We start from the raw sequence: 25,315 nt of genomic DNA, 5'->3' as shown, positions 1-25,315 counted from the left end.
TTTATCGCTCGACGGAGATGAGCGGGGCTTAGGTGGGAACGGCTGCGGTCCCCCACTGGCGGCGAGGAGTGACCTGTTGCGATGGGCACTCTGGCAAGGCTGCACACTTTAGTGTGTAGTCAGTATTATGGAGTTGGTGATGGAGTTCGGAGTATATCTGTGACGATTGAGCTGTGTTGTGTGTTGTGTTGTTGAATTATATAAATTGTGTGATTAGTACTGACCTCGTTTATTGTTTTAAAACTGTGGTGATCCATTCGGGGATGGTGAGTAGTTGTTGAGCAGATTTGATATGGTGCTTTTGGGCTAGCTGGGATGAGTCATCACTTGCAGTTAGAAGAGTCTTCCGCTGTTGTCAGACATTATGTTTAGTTGTTAAACTTTTGGTTTTTGGAGAACATGTATTCATATTTTATCAGTTTGGTTTTCGGATTGTAATCTTTCACTTAACTTTATACTATTTAAACACTGTTTCGTAATTGTCTTATGATTATCATTGCCTCGGGGAACCGAGATGGTAAGATCTTTATACCTGAGTGGTCCTGGTAAGGCACTTGGAGTAAGGGGGTGTTACAAAATGGTATTAGAGCGACGATCCTGAAACCTGTAACCAATGAATCTAACGAATATAGGGAGTCAATTAAAATGAACCCGGGGTAAAGGTTGTAGGAGCTAATGGAAAGGCTTAGGAGACGTCCTAAAGTCGCGAACTCGCTCTACAATTTTGAACCGGTCACACGGGGGGGTATATGTCAAGGTCGTATGTGGTGTTTGTTAGCTTGTATGTGAATGTGGCTATATATAATGTGGATTGTTGGATATTGGGAGTAGAAGATTGATATGGTGATTGATAATTTGGTGGGGTATGTATATATGTTGACTTGAATAAAGAAGCATGATGGTTGTTTATTATGTGGCATTTGATAACATGAAATAGTTTGTTTTGTTGATTGTATGAGGAATTGTGTAGAATTGCATGCTTAGTCATATGATAATGTTGAGTTTATAAAGTTGCATAGTACGTTGGGTTATGAGAGATAACATGCTGGTAGTATATACGAGTCAGCATGACTCGATCGAGTAGGGGGTACTCGATCGAGTAGGTGAGGTACTCGATCGAGTGGGTCTGACTCGATCGAGTGGGTGTTTTGACGTTTTTATAACCAGAATCTTGTTTTTGGGTACTCGATCGAGTATATAGGGCACTCGATCGAGTAGGGGGTCACTCGATCGAGTGGCTGTGCTACTCGGTCGAGTATGTTAGAGATCAGAAGGTCTGTTTTGGGTCTAAAGTCGGGGCACTCGATCGAGTATGGTGGGCACTCGATCGAGTAGCCGCTACTCGATCGAGTAGTTTTAGGCACTCGATCGAGTGGATTCTCGGCAGTTTATTTTCGTGTTTTGGGGTTATAGTACGTATGTTTATATCTACCTTTTCTTATATAGTTTCAAGATGCCGCCCAAGAAAACCGCTTTGTATGCGAGAGCTGAGAGCATGAACATCGACGATATAGTTAAGATGTTGGAGCATCAGGATGCTCTTACGGAGGTCCTAAAGAGAGTGGAAAAGGATAAGGAGGTGGATCACTCTAAGATCAACCTTTATATAGCGAGGTTTAACCCAAAAGACTACAAGGGGACCGGGGAGCCAATTCTTCTTGAGAATTGGCATCGTGAGATGGAGAACATACTGGACCTGGTACATTGTCCTGATGAGATGAAAGTAGAGCAAGTTGCGTTCTACTTGAGGGAGGCGGCTGGTGAGTGGTGGGACAAGGTAAAAGCGAGTGCTAGAGAGATGTATACGAAGCAGGGCTTACCTGCTATACCTTGGGAAGAGTTCCGGAGGGCTATGAGGAAAGAGTTTGTACCTGAGCATGTGAGGAGTAAGCTGAGGGAGGAGTTTGATGGGTTTAGGATGACGTTTGATGTGTCAGTTCCTGAGTACTACAAGCAATTTAATGAGAAGTCTAGGTATGCTGTGGACATGGGTTTGAGTGAGGAGAACCTAGCGCTGAGATTTGAGAGGGGGTTGACTCCCAGGATCATGGACAAGTTACCCGTGGGAGTCCTTACTGATATTAAGGAAGCTTATGAGAGGGCTGGAAGAGCTGAGAGGTTGGTGGAGATAGCCCGGGAGAGAGGTAGTGAGAAAAGGAAGGCTAAGAGTGAAGGTGGTGGCCAATCTAATTACAAGAAAGGCAACCACAGTCAGGCTAGAGCGTTTTCTTCTGGCTCGGGGTTCAGTGCTGGGGCTTCCTTTGGGCGTGGTCTTGGAAGCGGTAGTGGTAGTTGGGGGATGACCTGCTTTGGCTGTGGCGGTGTAGGCCACAAGAGACATGAGTGCACGAGTGTACCTGGAGCTTTTCAGAGATCGGCTCAGGGGAGCTATTCTCAGGGGCCGGCACAGAGTTATGCGAGTAACAGACCGACTGGGTCATGGTCTAACTGGGGAGGTCAGGGCAACCAGGGTGGAGGTAACCGCAATGGCGGTAATTCTTATCAGAAACCAGCTACGAACAACAACAACAATCAGGGGTCGGGTGCTAAGCCGACCACATCACCCAGTACTGTCCAGGGAGGTGGACAGAAGACCAGTGGAAAGTTGTTCATGATGGACAAGAAAGCAGTTGAGGACGATGCACATGTTATCACTGGTACTTTTCATGTTAATGGTATTCATACCTTTGTTTTGTTTGATTCGGGGGCGTCTCATTCGTTTGTATCTTCGAGTCATGTTAAACGGTTGGGTTTGAGGGTATATGAGTCTGTAAGTGAGAAAGTTTTTATACCTTCGGGTGAGTCTGTATCATGTGGGAGGTTGTATAGGGATGTATCTATGATAGTTGGGCAAGTTGATCTACCTGTAGACTTGCTAGAGTTTCCTTTAGACGGTTTTGAGATGATAGTCGGGATGGATTGGTTGGGAAAGTACAAAGCTAAGATAGACTGTCATCAAAAGAAAGTGTCTTTGAGAGGTCCTAAGGGTGTTAGCGTGTCTTATTGTGGGTTTGTGGTCAAACCCAAAGTTAAGTTGATTGCAGCTGTGACCTTGAAGTCCTATCTGAGGAAGGGATGCCCTTTGATCTTGTGCTATATGAGAGATGACCGGATAGAGAGTCCGACGGTTGATCAGATACCAGTGGTGGGGAAGTTTGCAGATGTCTTCCAAGAGGAGATTCTGGGGTTGCCACCGAAGAGGGAGATAGATTTCACAGTTGAGTTGAAACCGGGGACGGAGCCAATCTCTAAGGCACCGTACCGGATGGGTCCTAAGGAGATGGAGGAGCTGAGGAAACAGTTAGATGACCTGATAGAGAAAGGATAAATTAGACCTAGTGTATCACCGTGAGGAGCACCAGTTCTGTTTGTAAAGAAGAAAGATGAGAGCTTGAGGTTGTGCATAGACTACAGGGAGCTGAACTGAGTGACGGTGAAGAACAAGTATCCTTTGCCAAGGATAGATGACCTGTTTGATCAGTTGAGTGGTGCATCAGTCTTTTCCAAGATTGATTTGAGGTCAGGGTACCATCAGGTGAAGATTAGAGAGGTGGACATACCAAAGACAGCTTTCACGTCGAGGTATGGCCATTATGAGTATGTGGTGATGCCTTTTGGGTTATCTAATGCACCGGCTGTGTTTATGGATTTGATGAACAGAATCTTCAGACAGTTTTTGGACAAGTTTGTGGTAGTGTTTATCGATGACATCTTAGTCTATTCCAAGACTAAGGAGGAGCATGAGGAGCATCTGAGGATTGTGTTGTAGACCTTGAGGGAGCATGAGTTATATGCTAAGCTGTCCAAGTGTGAGTTCTGGTTAGAGAGAGTTGTTTTTTTGGGGCATGTGATCTCTAAGGATGAGGTAGCTGTGGATCCGGCAAAGATTGAGGCAGTGACAAAGTGGGAAGCACCAAAGAATGTTGCTGAGATCAGGAGTTTCTTGGGTTTAGCTGGATACTACAGACGGTTCGTGAAGGATTTCTCCAAGATTGCTAGACATATGACAGCTTTGATGAGGAAAGAGAACAGGTTTCGTTGGGATGAGAGTTGTGAGACGGCGTTCCAAACATTAAAGAAGCGTTTGACCACAACTCCTATCTTAGCATTGCCTGAAGGGATCGAGAACTTTGAGGTTTATACAGATGCCTCAAAGAATGGGTTGGGATGTGTGTTAATGCAGAACGGTAAAGTGATTGCCTATGCTTCTAGGCAATTGAAGCCTTATGAGGAGAACTATCCTACACACGATCTAGAGTTGGGTGCAGTGGTGTTTGCTCTCAAGATTTGGAGACATTACCTTTATGGGGCGACCTTTAAGGTATTTTCTGATCACAAGAGTCTCAAGTACATCTTCACTCAAAAGGAGTTGAACATGAGACAGAGGAGGTGGATGGAGCTGATTGGCGATTATGACATGGATATTATCTACCATGAAGGGAAAGCCAATGTTGTTGCAGATGCTTTGAGTAGGAAGAGTGTACATTCTTTGTGTACAGCTTTATCTTTGATGAGGTTGAGAGATGAGGTAGGGAAGTTTGGGATACATATGATGCAGAGAGGGGATGCCATGGGAGATTTGACAGTGCAGCCTGATCTTTATGATGATATTCGAGGTAAACAGGCGTTGGATCCTAAGATAGTTGAGTGGAGAGCTGGAGTAGAGAAAGGGACAGTGTCTCGATTCTCTATTCATACAGATGGTAGTCTGAGGTTTGATGGGAGGTGGTGTGTCCCTAATGATGAGGAGCTGAAAAAGACAATCATGACAGAGGCACATTGTACACCGTATTCAGTACATCCAGGTGGTGACAAGCTATACAAGGATTTAAAGAACACGTTCTGGTGGCCTGGGATGAAGAAAGAAACAGCTGTGTTTGTGGCCCGTTGTTTGACATGCCAGAGAGTTAAAGGGGAACAGCGACGACCACAAGGTAAGATTCAGTCTTTAGAGGTACCTGAGTGGAAGTGGGAATCCATTTCCATGGATTTTATCGTGGGTTTGCCGAAAAGTCAACAGGGTAACAACATGATATGGGTAATAGTGGATCGACTGACCAAGTCAGCTCATTTTGTGCCAATGAAAGATACATGGACTAAGGCACGATTAGCTATGACTTATCAGAAGAATGTGCTAAAGTTGCATGGAGTCCCTAAGGACATAGTATCTGACAGATATGCGAGATTTATCTCAAAGTTTTGGAAAGAGTTGCAGGAATCTTTGGGAACAACGTTGAAGATGAGTACAGCATTTCATCCTGCGACAGACGGTCAGACTGAGAGAACAATCAAGACTCTTGAGGATATGTTACGAGCTTGTGTGATGGACTTTGGTGGTAGCTGGGAAGAGAGGTTGGATTTGATAGAGTTTTCTTACAACAACAACTATCACACTAGTATTTGCATGGCACCGTTTGAGGCCTTATATGGGAGGAGATGTAGGAGTCTGATTTGTTGGGACGACAGTGCTGAGGTAGTGGTTCTAGGACCAGAGATGGTACATGAGATGGTTGAGCAGATTAAGATGATCAGGGAAAGGATGAGAGCGGCTCAGGATAGGCAAAAGAGTTTTGCAAATCTACATCGCCAGGATATAGAGTTTCACGTTGGGGACAAGGTTCTTCTGAAAGTGTCTCCTATGCGTGGGGTTATGAGATTTGGGAAGAAGGGCAAGCTGAGTCAGAAGTTCATAGGGCCTTATGAGATCTTAGAACGGGTTGGAGAGGTTGCTTATCGTTTGGCTTTACCAGCTGCGTTGGAGAGAGTGCATAATGTGTTTCATGTGTCACAGTTGCGCAAGTATGTGAGTGATCCGTCACATGTGTTAGATGCAGAGAGCATAGAGCTAGATGAGTCCTTATCCTATCTTGAGGTACCTAAGCATATTCTTGACCGGAAGGTTAGGAAGACTAAGAGTGGTGAGACAGTTTTGCTCAAGATCCTTTGGTCTAATCACGAGACTGAGGAAGCCACATGGGAGGCAGAGGAGGCCATGAGAGAGCGTTACCCTTTTCTTTTTTATCAGGTATGTATGGTTACGGGGACGTAACCTTATTTCTTTTAGGGGAGTAGGAGATGATCGCAAAGAGTTTTTAAGAGCTTTTATACCCTTTTTATGTTGTGTCGATATGTTTGTTGTGGTTGAGTCGGGTTGAGTTTGGGTTAGTAACATGTTTTATGTTGAGTTTTGTTTTGGTTGTGGTGTCGGGAGTGTAGTAGTGTGTGTCTTTGTTTTGTGGTGGTTTGAACTTCGGGGACGAAGTTCTTTTTAAGGAGGGAAGACCATTGTTGTCAAAATCCCGATTCGATCCTATGATTCTACGATTTTGCGATCTAAAAATGTTTGACCGATCCCGGGTCCTACGATTCTATCATGTTTGTAGAATCTTACGATCCTATTTATTTGAAATTTTTTAGAAGTAGAATCATAATACGATCTTACGATCCTACGATCCGACTCCATAGTAAACATATTAAAATATATTTTTATATAATGACATCGTAAAATCCAAATTTCATGTAATTTGTAGAGACATGTTCATGAAATGAAACTAAACTCATTAATTATCAATATTTTAGGTATAAATAAGTGTTTTGATCATCAATTACATATTTTTACCAAATAAAAAACTATATTTAGTGAATTTGTAAAATCTTACGATTCTACGATCCGATTCTACCGATTCGATCCTACCCTCCCCATCTATTCAAAGTAGAATCCCGATCCTAACAACATTGGGTAAGACTGTAATACTATGGTTTTATGAGTCTCTGGGTACTCTATCGAGTGGGCCTTACTCTGTCGAGCAAGGGTGTGTTGCGATTTAAAATAGTTTCTGACCTGTTGGGTACTCGATCGAGTAGCCTTGGTACTCGATCGAGTAGGCGGTACTCGATCGAGTACGTCAGTTACTCGATCGAGTATCCGGTTTACGGGGGGATGCTTTGTCGGGTTTTGTTAATAATGCGATTTAATATATAAACACTTCCGTCACTTTTATAATACACTTTTACGAACCTAATTACTTTCAAAAGAGATTTCAACCTACGTTCTTCGCACTCATCGCATTATTGACAAATCCCGAAGCTTGGAAGGTCGGAATTTGTCTTTTGTTACATCTTTGTGATCCTTGCGTCGAGGGTAAGATCTACGTACCGAATTTGTTGTATTTAATTAAGTTTCGTTAAAACCTAATTTTGGGAATTGGGGGATTTGTGTTAGTTTTGTGTGGTTTGTGATATATGTGATGTTATGTTATGAGGAGGATTCGTATAGGAGGCTTTTTGATAACAGCTGTTGAGATTGTCTGACTGTATTGCATTCCAGGTAGGGTTTCCCTACTCAGTATTAGTCCCATAATGTGTTGGTTGTGATTTGTGATTGTTGAATATTATCATACGAGTATTGTGACGGTTGTTGGTTTTGATTGTTGATAGTAGCTGTGATTGTTTGTATCTATCTGTGTTCTTCGGGGTGCGTCCCTGGCTGAGTGGAGTCACTTGCGAGAGTGACTTCACGCCCATTATTCGCCTTCTGTGGAACCCGCCACAGAAAGGATGTGCACATTAATGGATTTGAGTTTATCGCTCGACGGAGATGAGCGGGGCTTAGGTGGGAACGGCTGCGGTCCCCCACTGGCGGAGAGGAGTGATCTGTTGCGATGGACACTCTGGCAGGGCTACACACTTTAGTGTGTAGTCAGTATTATGGAGTTGGTGATGGAGTTCGGAGTATATCTGTGACGATTGAGCTGTGTTGTGTGTTGTGTTGTTGAATTATATAAATTGTGTGATTAGTACTGACCCCGTTTATTGTTTTAAAACTGTGGTGATCCACTCGGGGATGGTGAGCAGTTGTTGAGCATGTTTGATATGGTGCTTTTGGGCTAGCGGGGATGAGTCATCACTTGCAGTTAGAAGAGTCTTCCGCTGTTGTCAGGAATTATGTTTAGTTGTTAGACTTTTGGTTTTTGGAGAACATGTATTCATATTTTATCAGTTTGGTTTTCGGATTGTAATCTTTCACTTAACTTTATACTATTTAAACACTGTTTCGTTATTGTCTTATGATTATCATTGCCTCGGGGAACCGAGATAGTAACATCTTTATACCTGAGTGGTCCTGGTAAGGCACTTGGAGTATGGGGGTGTTACAAGTTCAACTACCTTGAATAAATTAAAGAGATGGGATTTGGTTGAAGGACTTCCCTCAATCAAATTTGATCAAGCAACTTTATGTGACTCGTGTGCTCGTTGCAAACATGTGAGATCATCGTTCAAGCCTTAAGAGAATGGTAAGCACCGATGAACCATTAGAACTCGTGCACATGGATCTATGTGGCCCAATGAAGGTAAGAAGTAGAGGCGGATCCAGGTATGTCTTCGTTCTAGTTGATGATTACTCTATATTTGTTTGGCCAATCTTTCTTAATTCAAAAGATGAAACTTTCGAAGAGTTTGCAGTTCTAATAAAGCTTGCCCAAAATAAGTATAAATCAAAATTAGTTTATGTTCATACGGATCATGGCACCGAATTTGATAACCATACCTTTATAGAATATTGTAGGGAAAATGGTGTTGGGCACAACTTCTCAGCACCACGAACCCCACAACAAAATGGTGTTGTTGAGCGTATGAATAGAACATTGGAGGATATAGCACGCACTATGTTGTTATTATGTAGTGGTCTACCTCGTAATTTTTGGGCTGAAGCTGTTAGTACTGCATGTTATATTCATAATCGAGCTTTGATTATACCTATTCTCAAGAAGACTCCTTATGAGCTCCTTAGGGGACGTAAACCTAACATATCACATCTACGTTGCTTCGGGGGTAAATGTTTTGTCCATAATAATGGTAAAAGTAGATTAAGCAAATTCGATCCCGGAAGTGATGAAGCTGTATTTGTCAGTTATTCTAATCATAGCAAAGCATATAAGGTTTTCAATAAGAGAACCTTATGCATCGAAGAAAGTGTTCATGTTATTTTTGATGAGAATAATGTGTTTGATAAAGCTGAACAGGATGAGGAAGAAGATTTGAACGAACCTGATTTTCGACTATCTAGGGATGATCTTCCACAATTAGATGGAGATGATAAAGAAATTGAGGGCACAAATTATGAACAAGGAAGCCCTTCGAATGATAAAGGAAAGAGAACTGAGAATATAGTTGATGATACTATAACCTCTTCTCAATCCAAGCAGTTGGAAACTGAAGTTATAACTGATAATGCTATAACATCAAATCCAAATCAAGGAACATGATCTAGAGTTATACTTGATTTTGTTACAACCACAGGATTGGATTCAGGGGGAACGAGGCTTGAATCTCGATCATTCGAAGAAGGTGAGCCAAGTTCAAATGACGATGTGCCTCCTGTTTATAAGAAATGGAGATATAAGGATTCTCATCCAATGGAAACCATTCTAGGCAGTTTAAATGAAGGAGTTCAAACTCGTAGAAAGCTTAACAACTTTTGTTCATTTTACTCCTTCCTCTCAACCATTGAGCCAACAAATATCAAAGAACCACTTGCACAGCCAGATTGGATTCTTGCTATGCAAGAAGAGCTACAATAGTTCGAACGGAATAAAGTTTGGCATTTAGTTCCGAGACCTAAAGACCGAACTTTTATTGGTACAAGATGGGTTTTCAGAAACAAGTTGGACGATACAGGAGTTATTATACGAAATAAAGCCAGATTGGTCGTACAAGGGTATAATCAACAAGAAGGAATTGACTATGATGAGACCTTCGCTCCTGTAGCCAAACTTGAGGCTATTAGGCTGTTAATAGCTTTTGCAGCTCACAAAGGAATTAAACTATATCAAATGGATGTTAAGACAGCGTTTCTTAACGGTTATTTGAATGAGGAGGTTTTTGTTGAGCAACCTCCAGGATTTCTCGATAGGAAGTTTCAAAACCATGTTTTCAAATTAGATAAAGCGTTGTATGGTTTGAAACAAGCTCCTAGGTCTTGGTACGACAGATTATCAAAATATCTTCTTGAAAGCGGTTTTAAAAGAGGATCTGTCGACAAAACTCTATTCTTGAAATCTGAAAATTCCGATTTACTAGTTGTACAAATTTATGTTGACGATATTATTTTTGGTTCAACTAATAATCGTTTGTGTAAGTATTTTTCAGAATTTATGACTTCTGAATTCGAGATGAGCATGATGGGAGAACTCAAGTTCTTCCTTGGGCTTGAAATTCAACAAACTACTGAAGGAATTATGATACACCAACAGAAATACATCAAAGAGTTAATCAAGAAATTTGGTATGGAAAATTCTAATTCTAAGCTAACTCCTATGGTTACAGATAAGAAGTTGACTAAGGATGAAAACGGTAAGTCTGTTGATGAGACAACTTATCGAGGTATGATTGGCTCACTTATTTATTTAACTGTAAGTCATCCTGATATAATGTTTAGTGTATGCGTATGTGCTCGATGTCAATCGTGCCCTAAAGAATCGCATAGTTAAGAGAATTTTGAAGTATTTAATTGGTAGATCGAAATTATATCTATGGTATCCTCTTGAGTATAATTTCGATCTCATAGGATATTCAGATGCAGATTACGCAGGTTGTTCACTTGACAGAAAAAGTACTTCCGGCATAGCTACGTTTGTTGGACCATGCATTATAACATGGGGATCAAAGAAGCAAAATTCCGTTGCATTATCTACAGCTGAAACCGAATATATTGCCGCTGGGTTGGATAAAGTCCGTCTTACCAATGATGAAAGAACTCGGATTAATTGTACTCTCCGTTATTCTATCCATGGAGGTCGATATTATCCTTCCTCTTGGTACACGAAAATTGATGCTGTCAAGTTCTTTTGCGATTTCTTGAAATTTCAAGAATGGGAGAATATTAGTCAGTTTTCGGGTCCGGTTTATCTGATTGAGGTCATTCAATTCTTTGCCTCTATTTCGGCAAACAATGGGGTCTTGCATGCAATGGTGAATGGTCATGAGGTTGAAATCTCCATTGAGGATTTCTGCTCGGCTTTCTCGGTTCCTAGAGATGGTTTGGAAATCAATCCGAGTCAAGAATGACGCAATGTCACGGATGAAAAAAAGATGATCATCAAACGCTGATGACGGTGCTACATTTCATTGCAATGTCTTAGCCGGATTGTTTCCTCCAAAATTGAAGTTCTTTCTCAATTATTTGTGGAACACCATCGTACTGAGGAAGAATGGCCGAGACAAGGTATCAAGCTACGAATTAATTCTTCTCTATTCATGGCTCGAAGGCGAAAAAGTAAGTCTTCCATTACTTGTCTTTTATAAGATTATTCAAGTTAGTTTATCGGTGACCGGCAAAAAGTTCTTGACCACTTTCGATTTACCATATGGGAGGTGGATATCCCGTCTTTTGGAAATTAAAAGGGTGGTCAATCCGGGTAGCTATGGTGTTAAGGCTTTGGATTCAACGGGTGACAAGTATCTTGGTTTAATGGGTATTATGGCGGTTGGTCCCGAGTTGGTTTTTACACCGAAAGGTGGTGTTAAGGAAAAGTCGAATGATTTGGTTGTTGCTTTGGAAAAGAAATTGGATTTGTTTATGGAGAATATGGGTGTCGTCATGGGAAATCATACTAGGTTATTGGAAAAATTGGTCTCGGGTGCGGGTAAGGAACCGGTTGTGGCTCATTTGGCATTGGGCCGTGGTTTTGATGAGGTGCTGGCTCGTTTAAACGAGTTTGAAGCACGTCTCACGGTTGTGGAAAAGGTTGCTGACTCGTGTATGCATGAAGCCATTCGTCAATCTACTTCGTTGGCCAATTTGTGCAGTCAAGGAGGTGCGGTGATGATGGCGGGTCCGGCTATGAGGGAGGAGATGGGTTTGATCTTTGAGGCAACAAAAACTTTATCAATGAAAGTGCTCAATTTTGATCGTGTCTTACCTCTCAAGCTGCGCACGTGAGTTCTTTCCTTGATCATCTTTCTTCACTCGAGTTTCGAACTCGTCCCGATTATGTCAATCCTCATCGTGTTAACCACCGCATGCCCTAAACCGTTTTTATCCTTGCTTTGCCTTGCCTTTTATTGTTAGACTTTATCTTTTGGATTATTGTCTAATTTCGGCCCATTTTGGCTTAGCTATCTATTCGGCCCATTAGGCATTAAACTTATTATCTACTCGGCCCTTTGGCATTAGACTCCATGGTTTGTAGTAGACGTATTTTATATTTTGCATGCTTATCGTAGATTACTTTCTCGTTTTATAATCTTTCTTTGCATGATTAATACGTGTCTCGATCTATATTATTCTAGTTGTTTTATGTCTTTTTTCGTCTTTTCGATGATGTCAAGAGGGGGAAGAAAATGACCGTGACTTAAGTATTTGCCTAAGCTTGCTCCTTATCAGAACCTTTAATCTCTTAAGATCCTTAAATGTTATACTTTGTTTATAAGTGGATTGTTCTTGCGTTCAACTGACTATGACTTCTATAGTATTATGTTGAGGGGGAACTTACACTTAGTCACAAATCGTAAAAGACTTGTCATCATCAAAAAGGGAGAATTTGTTGGACCATATTGATATATGATTAGTTTTGATAATGACAAGTGTGTACCTTATATTCTATGTACTTTTACTCGTAATCGTTTGTTTAGTCTTTAATAGATTGATTAAAGTTTATAATTTAAGCAAGTAATGTTATAGCAACCTTGGCTATAACATTGAAGATTTGTGAAGCATCGTTTAAGTAATGTTATAGCAGCTTAAGCTATAACATTGAAGATTCTTAAAGCGTCATAGTAACTATAACAAGTTTCAAGTATGATGATCACTCAAGCAAAAGGCTCGATCAAGTCTATAACAAGCTCAAGATAAAAAGAAGATTCTACCACTGAAGATCTCTAGGAAGATTAGCTAGTATAGGACTTCATCTAATAACGGTATCTTAAGAAGTAATATTGGGAAGGTAAAGTTATAGCTATTTCACCTATAACTTTACTTACCAAGCTTAAAGTTATAGCTATTTGTACTATAACTTTGGGTTGCATTTTAAAGCACGATTTTAATAGTTTTAAAATAAAATTTCAAAAGATAAAATTCTTCAAATATGTTTCGAAATCATGTGTATATATAATGCAGGTGAAATACGGGTTGTTTAGAGTGAATAATTTACGTTATCCTATTGGTTAGTAAAACGACTTATGAGTCGTCATGCTACCTAGGGTTTTGCTAAATTATCTAAACCTAACCCTAATATACTCCTTGATATTTTGACCTAGGGTTTCGGCCAAGGAAGGCTTGTGAGCCGTGTGGAGGCCGAACTTACTCCCTATGCAAGTAAATCCTATTAGGTCAAATCTATATTTTATTGCCATAAGATATTTTCATATCTTATCAAATATATCAGATTTATCTTATTTACTTAATCAAAATATTTAGTAGATTAAATTAAGAAGAGATAAGATTTGTTTCTTATGAAATAATTCATCTTGCTTCACGGCACCTCTAGGGTTTCGATCGAAACCCTAGTGTTTCTCTTCTACTATATATACTCGTGATATTCATTAAATCAAATAAGCTTTTCGAAATATAAAAATCCTATGCAAACAATTTGAGTTTAAATTTCAATTAAGTATTTTTATTGTTTTCCGTTGAAAATCTTTTACGAAAAGTCGTGCTCTTTAATTTGCGTGTTATTCTCAAGATTACGTTATAAGATAATAGTACTTTATATTGTTTCTACTCGTTCAATTGTGTGAACACTTAGAGGAAAAATCAAGTGCTTTCTTAGTAACTTAAGATAGTCAAATCGAATATCTAGTGATATTCAAGTCGAGTTATAACTAGAGTTACTTATACGAGTGGGTTGATAATTTTGTAATCCGGAGAAAGGTACTAAAATTATTAATCGAGATTAGTGGACGTAGACTTCGACGTGTGAAGCTGAACCACTTTAAATATCGTGTGTCTTTGCAGTTTTCTTTATCGTTCATTTCATTACGTTTATAACCGTTTAGTTAATTAGTTAAAGTTTAATCAATAAACTTTAAATAATTAATTACTTAGACATAAAATAAAAAGTGGGCATAAGTTTTTAAATACTCAATCCCCCCCCCCCCCTCTCTCGAGTATTTTGACCTTGATAGACTCTTCATCTTGTATGTTACCAAATAAGGAAACCTGTAAAGTGAAGTTGAATGGACGGAAAAGGAATACTTGTAAAGCGGAGTTAAATGAAGGGAGTATGACTCAAGAGCTCTCCTATGCTAAAATGGAGAGTAAAAAGAGTCAAATCTTATAGAAGGTTAAAATCAAGAAAATTGACTCAAAACATTTCTAAAGGAAGAGATGAAGAACTAGATGGTGAAGAAAACTAAGGGAGGAGTTTAATTAACAACTGTATTTCAAGCCTAGAGTAAGAAAGTTCTCTGAAAATAAGATAAGTTCATGACCTTGTTGTTTGACATTAATCACAAATTAAGAAGCAAATTAGCATGACCCCTTTGCAAAAAAAGGTCATCCCATGACATCTTTTGATAATTCTTGATCTTCTTGGTGACCCAGTATGTGGCACCATTTGGTTGGTTGTTTGACGCAAATGAGGAGAAAAAAAAAAGGAGGCCTATAATTTTGTACACACACTCTGAAATAATATGCACTCTTTCTTCTTTTCTGTTAAAAATAAGAAGATAAGTTTAATAGAAAATAAAATTAGGATTACATAAGATAACAATAGAAAATAAAATAAGAGCATATTTTTTTGAATCACTTTTTAAATTATCTATTGAACGCACTTAGTTATGACAGATTTTGAACCATTTTTTTAAAATATATATTTAAAATTTATTTTTAGGCAAAAAATGAGCCAAATAAATTAAAATTAAAATTATAGATTATAAAGATTCAAACATGTAAATTACTTAACGTTCGAGGCGATGGAGATGGTGATGTTGCAGGTAATGACGGTAGAGACGATGGTTATGCTTGACGATGGTGTGGTGATGTTGAGTGATAAAGATGGTGAGCGAAGGAGATGACAATTCGATAATATTGGAGAATGAAGGATATGGTGATGGTGGTCTAGAGAGAGGTTGTTTGATGATGTTGAACAAATAAGGTAAATATGGAGATTTGGGAACCTGGGATTATTTTTAAGGTAAGAGTTATTTTGGGAAAGGTTAAATTAACAAAGATGATGAAGTGTGAAAAATAGGAATTCAGTTTGGTGAAAGTTAATTATTTCTGATAGTGGTGTGAACCACATAAAAGCCTCTAGATTTTTTATTTTTCCTTTTTTTAGGTTTATTAATATTTTAATAATTAATTTTTATTTTTATAGTTTGTTAGTAAAAATACTAATTGCAAAATTAAGATAGAGGGTTTGGTATGGTAGAAAATTTGAGAAATGATTAAAAATGTTGAAAAGCGGAAAAATAATCGATTTGATGACCTAGGTCGTGACCGTCTAGGTTGCACGGACACGCCAACTTTTTAGCGTCCGCGTGTCGGACACCGTGTCCGACACCGGACACCGTGTCCGACACCGGACACGCCTTGGATACGCCATAAACCGTGTCCGCGGTTTTTATTTAAATAAAAAGCGTGTCCGACAAGGCCCAACCGCGTTGGACACGGTCCGTTTTCAGTCGGACACGCCAATTAAGCATTTTCCAGAACAAAAACAGGACCCCTGACTTTTCATTTTTTCCAATTTGTCGACATTATTTACTGATTGCAACAAAACCAAAACCCCTCAATCCCTATCTCCACCATCCACCGTCGATACCTTGCCTCCCCGCCGGTCGCCGGTCTCTCCTCACCGCCGTCCACGTCCAGATCTGGTGTTTCTCAATCTGGGGTTTCTTGCCTCCCCGCCGGTCGCCGATCCTTATTTCCCTAATTTCTCAATCTGGGGTTTCTTTCTGATTTTTTTTCTCGGTATAATGAGTATGCACAAAATGGTAGGATCTCGTTTAAGCTTTTTAGAGTTGTGGGGAGAGGTTAGAGGATGAAGATGGACGACTGGTATGATGTGGGTTTGGATTGGAATAAAGTAATTGATAGGATTGAAGAGATGTGTGTACGAAAGAGGTGGAGATGAATTCAAAATATTTGTGGTAAGGATTTAGGATTTTGTTGGCAACTTCCTTAAAAATTTGTCAAACATTATAATTATAAATTTATAACAATAGGTTATTAATGTTGATGTTAAAATATTGGATTTGTAAATTATAACTTCTAAGATGTATAATATTACATGAGATGTAATTTTTTGATGAGAAAGGGATAATGACCTTTTTACGACTTTGTTGTCTTTTAAGTGAGCAAAGTTTATGTTGGTTATAAAGGGCTCTAAATTCCATTTATTTTAATATGTATATTGGATTTTTTTTGCCGTGTCCCGTGTCCTTAAAAAATCAGAGTGTTGTGTCCCGTGTTCGTGTCGTGTCCGTGTTTGTTTTCGTGCAACCTAGGTGTCTAGGTGACCGTTTGCATGAGAGGATGCAAATAGATCAAACTAAAGATTAAAACTGGGTCGTGACCTAATTAGCTTGATCCTAAATCCAAATCCAAATATGTATTGACCTAAATACCCTTGTCTTAGCAAGCTACCTTATAAAAATCAAACATGAAGCTTCTTCCATGGTTCTTCCTTCCTTGGTCGGGGGTTGTAAAAAGAGGGAATTCTCACTTTGTTCTACAACGCTTCATCTATCCCACTATCTCTACCCAGTTTTCTGTCCCTTGAAAAAAACCCAAAAATATTTAATTTTTTCTCCTCATTTTAGATTCAAATCTCATCTTTTTTAATTGGGTCAAGGTGATAATCAATTTTTCAAATTTAATTTTGGTACTAGAACCCCAAATTTATCCTCAAATCTATTTTTTTTTTTTGTTGTTGTTGTTGTTGTTGTTTACAAATTGATCATACATTTCCCTAAATCTCTAACCCCTTTTGATCTCATAACAATCTTACAAAAAAAATTGTTTTTTTTTCTTAATCTTGTAAAATTTTCTAGGGTTTGTAAAATTACTGAAAAAGAGAAGATTTTTCTTGTTTTTTTGTTGATTATTTACCTGGGTTTTTACTGAATTTTCAAATAGTTGTGTGTATAAAATAGCAGTGAAAAAATATGGAGAAGAAAAGGGTAACAGTGCCATTAGTATGCCATGGGCATTCTCGTCCAGTGGTTGATCTTTTTTACAGTCCTGTTACTCCTGATGGGTTCTTCCTCATTAGTGCTAGCAAGGGTATATTTGTCTTTTATTTTAATTAATTCTATTCGTTGATAGTATACTAATGTGTGTGATCATGCCTATGTTATGTAACTAGGGATTGAGCTTGAGTTGTTGATGTTTGCTTGTTATTTATGCATTGATCAATTTATCAACTCGGGGGTCGTCGTATGTAGTTTGGTTGAATTGTCATAGTTAAACATGTGTTTTGTAGTGTGTAGTGATTACATTGTTATATGAGGTGTTTATTTATGTATTTGGGAACATGGAATGTATGCATATAATGGTCTTATTTGGGTTTTTGTCTTTGGTAGAGGAGGTGTCCGATTTATCTAGAAGTTCGTGCTGGATTACGGTAGTTAGTATTATAGTGTAGTGAAATCCAGCTTACAAGCAACTAGGTGGAAATGTGGAATGTGAGGGATAGAAAAGAGTTGCGAGGAGGAGAGTTTTTGTGGGTTGTATCGAATGGTGTAATGGTATTTACATGATAGGAGTATTAAGCAAGGTTATCGGATTCTCTCGGGTACCCTACAAATCGCGAATTGCTAAAGAGCGAATTCTATCTTGCCGCTTACTCTAAATACGTGTGGCACACATTCTATAAGAGCGAATCACGAATAAGTAAGGGCGTATTCATAGCGAATCCGGTAACCATGATGTTACTTAATAATATTAAGTAACATAATGACCATGAAATCAATCGCATGGAGATCTCAATACATTTAATTGGGATTACATTCAACATATATAATCCAATAGTAATTGTTGTGTGAGATGATCTCACGCGTTAAGACAGTTCATTTGTATAAAAATCACTCTTTTATTGATAGCAGTAAATGAAATAGCTTCAGTATAAAAGGACCGTCTCATGGTGTGAAACTGTCTTATTCTAGAATTTGTGATAATCCAATTAGCATGAGATATTTAAGGTGTAGGAGCTGTACTCGTACTATGGTGTTAATGTTCTTGGCGTGATAATCTTCTGACATTTTCACTTTGTGTGCGTTATTTGTGACACTTTACTGTTGATATTAATGTAGATTCTAGCCCGATGCTTAGAAACGGGGAAACTGGAGATTGGATTGGAACATTTCAGGGCCATAAAGGTGCAGTGTGGAGTTGCTGCTTAGACACAAATGCTTTAATTGCAGCTACAGCATCTGCTGACTTCTCTGCGTATGTTACTATTCTTTTTGTATAAATTGCACTCTTTTCATTTCCGCTTATGTTAAGGTTAACTTTGGGTCGCTAAATCGCATTAAGACTGATTTATCAAGGTTTTGAAGATTACCGCTACCACATTTGGAGGCCTTTCCGCCTGCATTTAGTGCACAATAACTAAGATGAGGCCCATGGCACCCAATTGCTGGATTAAGTCCCAAAATTAGTTATAATACCATGCTATATATTGATTGCTGATTGTAATTTATAAATCTAAATTGGTATTCAAATATTTATGTTTAAGCAAACTGCATCTGACTTACCAAGTTAAAGGTTCCTCGTAGAGATTGCCCGTAGTCTATGCTTACATAAGAAACCCAGGGCTTGTAGTTGTGCCAGAAATTACAAGCCCTGTCTTGTCATAAATGTAAGCATAAAGGAGTAGTTATCTGTCTCTAGATTTTTCAACATGCTTCTACTTCCCCGTCACTGTCTTGAAGTTCTGCATGTTTAGGTATTGATAAGTCTTATATTTCATGCTTGTTCATTTACTAAATGGTATTCTATTTATTAGTTATTGGCCTATACAATCCTATGTCTAGCCTTTGGACATTTTGTTAAGTCCACCCCCCTTGCCAGTTGCCACCTAATAGTTCGTTGTAAGATAATTCAGTAAAAGTGATGTCAACAGTATTGAAATTCGGATGGTATTGTTGAAATATTTGTCAAGTTGGTGGTTGATATACTTTGGAAGCCTCAATTATCAAGATGACAGTTCTGATATCAATGGTCAGAAGTGCCTGATAATAATGATAATCTTTGTGTGCTTTTGAGGTCTTTTTTCCTTGTACATAGATTCTAATGGTCATTGCTGCTCAGTTTGATCTTTCTGTATGATGGGTAATGAACGCATGCCGCCAAATTTATCATGGAAACTAGATATGTATGGATTCTCTTTGCATAATACTTTTGTGTGGAACGAGGCTGACATACTTTGGTAGTTGGTCTAAATCCTTTTTGCATGTTGACTATTAACATTCATGTTTACATAATACTGATTGCGTATTCTGAAGGAACATGATGTTAATGGATTCTTTCCAACCAAGCTTTAAACAAACTTGACCCTCTATATTCCCTGACTAGATATGGTTATGAGCCCAGGCAAATCTGTAATATGAATATATGATTGATTGAGAACATATTAGCCGTATGAAGTTGACATCCCGTTGCAATTTTATTATTTCTTTGCGAACCGTGCTTGGATTAAGGTAAAACACGTGCGTCTATTTGATGTCATTAAAGTACTTACACGCCCGCGTCATCTGTAACCATATTTACGTAGAGGAGAATAATTATTTATCTAGTAATATAGGATCTGTCCTGGCTACAGAGAATTTAAGGGGAAATGGACCAGTCTGCTATTTTCAATTTATTGCCTCTGATATGTTTGGGGTCATCAACGCTTCAACTTTGGTTAGTGTGGTGACTGTGTCACGTTCTTGTCACTGATGGAACCTGGTCTGTGTCTCCTTACCTGTCTTGTGAGATAGAAAATGTCTGGTGTACAATGTTTTATGGGCTGAATCAAACCTTTCTTATTAAAAGTTACAATAAGCTATGATGGTCATTTTTAAGTAGGTACTGCACGACCACCTTTTGCAAAAGTACATATATCTTATCAAATTTCCCACTCTCTATATTTTTATATGATGAATACAAATGCTTAATGTGCTATGTTTTGATCAAAATACAGGAAAGTGTGGGATGCCATAACTGGAGATGTGAAACATTCTTTTGACCACAAGCACATTGTTCGATCATGTGCTTTTTCAGAGGTAAATCATCAATTTACTTCTTGTCAACAATGATAGTGAAAGCTATTTAGGGTATTAGAATCGTTTATTCAGCTTGGATAGGGGCAATGAGTTCTGATGGACGGATCCTGTTACTAATCTATGAAAAAAATCATTGAATGGGAGAACAGAGAGGATATTGGTATACTTTTTAAAGGCTGTCCTTTATATCTTTAATATTTTCAGAGGTAACTAAAGTTAGGAGTACTATCCAACAAAAATAACGACATGCCAGCCATAGTAACTCGCATCTCATACTTGCGCCGAGTTATTTAGTGTTTTTGGTATCTGTGTTGGGTCACAGTTTGCCACTAAAGTTGCCGATCATAAGCATAACCTCTTGGTTATTACTATGAGGACTTCTTTGTCTTTGTACATTGTATAAAAAGTATTTGTTTCCTTTCCACGCAACTTTGAGGTACTGATATCTAGTATGTTTTATCCCCGCTGAAATGTGTGTGGATATGCTCCTACTTTTTGTGTGGTTTTTGTTTTTGATTATAAGACGAGAAAAAAATTAGGTAACCATCACAATGTCTATTTTTTTAGATATTTTGCTGAGATTTTCAATTATGTAATTTCTCGCATGAAAACAGGACACTCACCTTCTTTTAACTGGTGGGATGGAAAAAGTTTTGCGCATTTATGATATGAATCGTCCAGATGCACCTCCCAGAGAAGTTGACAAGTCTCCAGGCTCTGTGAGAACTTTAGCATGGCTTCATAGCGACCAGACTATTTTGAGTTCTTGCACTGACATGGGTGGAGTTAGGTATGCTTCGCTTGGTTGTGCTTTATCATCTGTGTTTGTGATGTACTGGCCATTTTTTTTTTCTATTTGCAAGCAGTGGAACATTTGATTGTTTATTTTTTCTTTAGTGATCTTTATCCTGAAAGCCTGGAAAAGTGTAAACTTGGTAGGTTATTAAGAGTTCAGAACATCGTAGCCTATTCTTGGGTCATGAAGAGGATAGAAAATATGTGTTACTAGACATGTGGTCGTCATGAGTGCTTGTATACTCAGATGACAACTTGACGCATCATATGGACACTTCGAATCAGAGTTAAGGCGGATTTTCATTTAACAACGGAGTTTGGTCAATGGATACGCATATGACCAAGATAATTCTCTCGATTCAAATTAGTATCACTAGCTATTTTGAATATTTGATCAAATCTATGTTCAGCAGTTCAATTGGTATTCCAGAGTTTAGGAGACTAGATGTCACATGCCAGGGATTTTTCCACCCCTGTACTTTAGTAGCTTACACGGTTAAGGTTATGATTAATGGTCCGTTTGGCCATTGTGATGGCCATCACTGTGAGTAATCAATCATATATCTGGAGATGGTGAATATCAATTATTCTCATCGAGTAATAGGTTCAGTTCTGTTTCTAGTTTGTTGGGCTGCCTTCTTACGATAGTTGATTTATATTGAATTTAGATTACTTGGTATTAGGTGCCTGTGATGGTGGAGATTGGAAAGTAGTGGGCTGTAGAAGGCATTGATTTTCCTTGTTGGATCAAGGTGGCGCAAATTAATTCTGGCCAGATAAATTGTGAAATATAACAAAAATATATAGAAGGTAATGATAGCCAGGATGAGTAAGACGGAAACAGGTTTAGAAGAAGGGAATAGTACAATAATAATTAAAAATGGACCATATAGTAACATTGGTTTGGGCTCGGTGTTGTTCAGTCATACGCTGATGTGGCTGAGACCTTGAAGATTGTATCACATGGGCTCCTTTTCTTGACGCTATTTTCATTAGGGGTCATACAAGAAATAAAAAGCCTCGCTTATGTTTCAAGGATTTAAAGGGGTTGCATACATCCGGCGCTTCCGTATCTTGTGATAGACCGTAACGTTTGAGGCACTAAGGTGATTTTGTTGTTGGATCATGAGTTCTTGGACTTTTACACCAGTTCATTTATTGTCTCTTGAAACTTAGTCTACGTGCAGTGTCAGGTTTAAGAGTTATCATTTACTTCCAACAAGCCAAAATTGCCTTTGTACTTCACAGCTTTATTTTTTTCACTGCTAAATTTTTTTAACAATCACTTAAGGTAGAGAACTTCTTGTCCTTGGTAATTTGCAGATTATGGGATGTCAGAACTGGGCAGATAGTCCGAACCCTTGACACTGCGTCATCAGTCACTAGTGCTGAGGTGAGCCAAGATGGCCGCTATATCACAACCTGTGACGGGACTAGTGTGAAGTTTTGGGATGCCAACTAGTAAGTGTTATGTTATACTTCTTATGTATCTTCTTACAATTTTACTCGATCCTCGATTTTGTAAACTGAAGATCATCTCTTTGTGCAGTTTTGGATTGGTGAAGAGCTATGAAATGAAATGCACTGTGGAATCTGCCTCATTAGAGCCAAAATATGGTAACAAATTTGTTGCTGGAGGGGAAGATATGTGGGTCCGAGTCTTTGATTTCCATACTGGTGAAGAGACAGGTGTGTCCATGTTTGAAGCTTGTTTTCCTCATTAAGTGCATATGTATTCATTTTTAATTGCTTTTTTAAGTGATATTGTTTCTGTAGGGAGTCCTCCCTCTGTCCCTTGATTGTCTTGTTACTTTCCTTTTTGGGTATCCCAATATTCTTACTTGTTCTCTTCTTTTATGGCAAGTTATTTCCCCGCTCAACTTAATCCCACCGCTTTTTCTCTCCTCAACACACTCAGCCTCTTGTACTCTAGTCTCTCACCATAGCGTGCCTCCTCTTCCACTTGGTCCTCCCTCTCATCCGTCCCAACACTCCCTCTACGGGGACCAAACACCAACCTCCCATTATCTTCTCTCCATCTCAGACAATCCCTAGCCTAGGCCCATTTTGGGCTGGGCGGAGGAGGGAAGGGCAGTGCTGGACTTGCAGCGTTATTGGGTTGTATGGAGGTCTGGGACTCTAGAGGAAACAATTTAAGAAAACAGAGGTGGTCAGATTTATGGATCGTGTGAGCTTCTATTGGTGGTGTGGGTGGAGAGTGGTAGGGTGAGTGATGCGAAGACTTTATGGGTGAGGGTGGGGAAGGTTGTCACCTGCCTGGGGTGTGCAAGTGAAGTAACGGTTTGAGCGGTGGACTTAGTAACATTATCTTGTATAGGTATCTAATATCAGTTTCCTGTATAAACAAATAAAGATGTTCATTTTTTCATGGAGGGAATAGTAGTTTCACTCCTATTTTTCATATAGACCGAAACTGACTAACATGTTTGCCCGATCTAGTTATTGGGTATAGCTAGGTATGGCAGTGGGTTTGATTTGGATCGAATATAATATGATCTAGACCGATCCAATTTCTTATTGGATCACTATTCCATATCCAAACCCTATAAATAAACAAAAATCTATAACCCATACTGGATCCAAAATATTTCTTGTATAATCCAAAACCCGCTTCAACTTGATTGAAAATTATATTCTATAACCAAAATGAAATTTCAAAAGTCTAGGAATCATGAAATTTGAATCAATTGGGTTTGGGCATGTAATTGATTGGTAATTTGTTTGGGTTTTTCTAGTAACAGGTTTGGTACTGGTTTAAATAATAAATCGGGCTTGGGATTCAAAAAAATTGTTTTGGTTAGACTTTGCCCTTGGGATCACATCGGTTTTGTTTTAGTTTCCTACTCAATTGCCATCCCAAGGTGGGTCCAAGGTCCTTGTTTCACGTTAGTGATTTTAGTATATTCCAAGGTGGGTCCGTGCAAGTTCGGTCCTGATTCGGATTCTTTCCGGGTCAGTTTTTTCATGTCCACATGGTCTGTTCTATGTTAACTCTGAAATCTTTATTTTTTTTTTCAATATTTGGTACGGAATGTGCTGTTTAGTGATTAAAATAACAGAGGCGAGCCTCACGAGATTTTTATATGGTGTAGATCATGCTATTCTAAGATTGGTTCTAAACTTGTAACAAGTAATTGTTTACGCAATGCAGCGTGCAACAAGGGTCACCATGGTCCAGTACACTGTGTGCGTTTCTCGCCAGGAGGTGAATCATATGCCTCTGGTTCTGAAGACGGAACCATTAGAATATGGCAGACTGGCCCTTTGACCCCGGAAGATAATGAGTGTGTTGCCTCTAATATCGGATCTAGTGACAAGGGTAAAGTTGGTAGTGTGGAACAAGTTTCACAGAAGTTGGAAGGCTTCCATATTGTTGACGAGGATAAGGCCAAGGAAGAAGCAACAAATGATCAAGATAAATAATATTGTCAGTACCCATTTTCATTAACCCTTTGCTTCTCCGTTCTTATGCCGCTTTTGTAATCCTTCCAAATCACATTTATTTTACTGTGTTTTGTACGATGCCTACTCCCGTTGTTCCAAATGAAGCGTTTTTATGGTCAATATCTTCATTAAGATAGTATAGTGGCATCGTTTTGTTGGATTATGATGTTGGTCGACTGTTAACTGAGTGGTCGAGATGGTTCTCCATGCATTGTGTATGGATTGAGTATGAGTATGTTCTTTGGAACATGAATTGGTATGTTTCTGGTGGGTGAAAGTTACCAATTTTACTATCATTCATCTCTAGTCATTGTCATTTCTAATTTTTCACTTCTTTATTTCTCTTTTCACTCCGGTACTTGACTACCTCCATCTCCCCGATCACCTACAGGCGAAAGCCACTAGCCCGCACCCTATTATGACATGCAATGATATAAAACACATTCTTAAGACCACCTCAAGAGAATCCGCCGTTTTGTCATAAAACTGACCCATTTGATGATCAAATTATGTAGTTTTTCTTTTAGAAGTGAGTATAATGTGGTTTAAACTTTAAAGTGAGTAGTTAAATAGAGTAGTCTAAAACTGCAGGAAGAAAATAGGATGTTTTCCGTCACTAATTCTTGTGTAAAGCGGGTTTACACCTAAAACCTCTAATTGGTTGAAGTTTCCCAATTAGTTGAATGGTCCTAATAACTCATGCTCCTGTTATGGAAAGTACATGTTACGACTTTCTGAAAATTTAGGTGTTGAATGTTGGACATGGCTGCATGGCATGTTTCGATGGACCAACTCATGTTCCTTGCAAAGAAATCGACCACGTAAAATTTTGCAGCCCACG

General features: G+C 38.9%; 1 protein-coding gene across 1 annotated transcript; it reads left to right on the top strand.

Moving 5' to 3' along the window:
• The first annotated feature begins 16,621 nt into the window (after positions 1 to 16,621).
• LOC141605976 (uncharacterized) lies at positions 16,622 to 24,792 on the top strand. Its single transcript, XM_074424931.1, has 7 exons — positions 16,622 to 17,230; positions 18,259 to 18,394; positions 20,133 to 20,214; positions 20,829 to 21,004; positions 22,333 to 22,470; positions 22,559 to 22,698; positions 24,182 to 24,792. The coding sequence occupies exons 1-7, from the start codon at positions 17,113 to 17,115 to the stop codon at positions 24,451 to 24,453; spliced, it is 1,062 nt and encodes a 353-aa protein (XP_074281032.1). The 5' UTR covers positions 16,622 to 17,112; the 3' UTR covers positions 24,454 to 24,792.
• Positions 24,793 to 25,315: the final 523 nt, after the last annotated feature.

Source organism: Silene latifolia, chromosome 10, assembly GCF_048544455.1.
Source record: "Silene latifolia isolate original U9 population chromosome 10, ASM4854445v1, whole genome shotgun sequence".
NCBI lineage: Eukaryota > Viridiplantae > Streptophyta > Magnoliopsida > Caryophyllales > Caryophyllaceae > Silene > Silene latifolia.
This window is presented reverse-complemented; position numbering and strand designations above follow the sequence as displayed.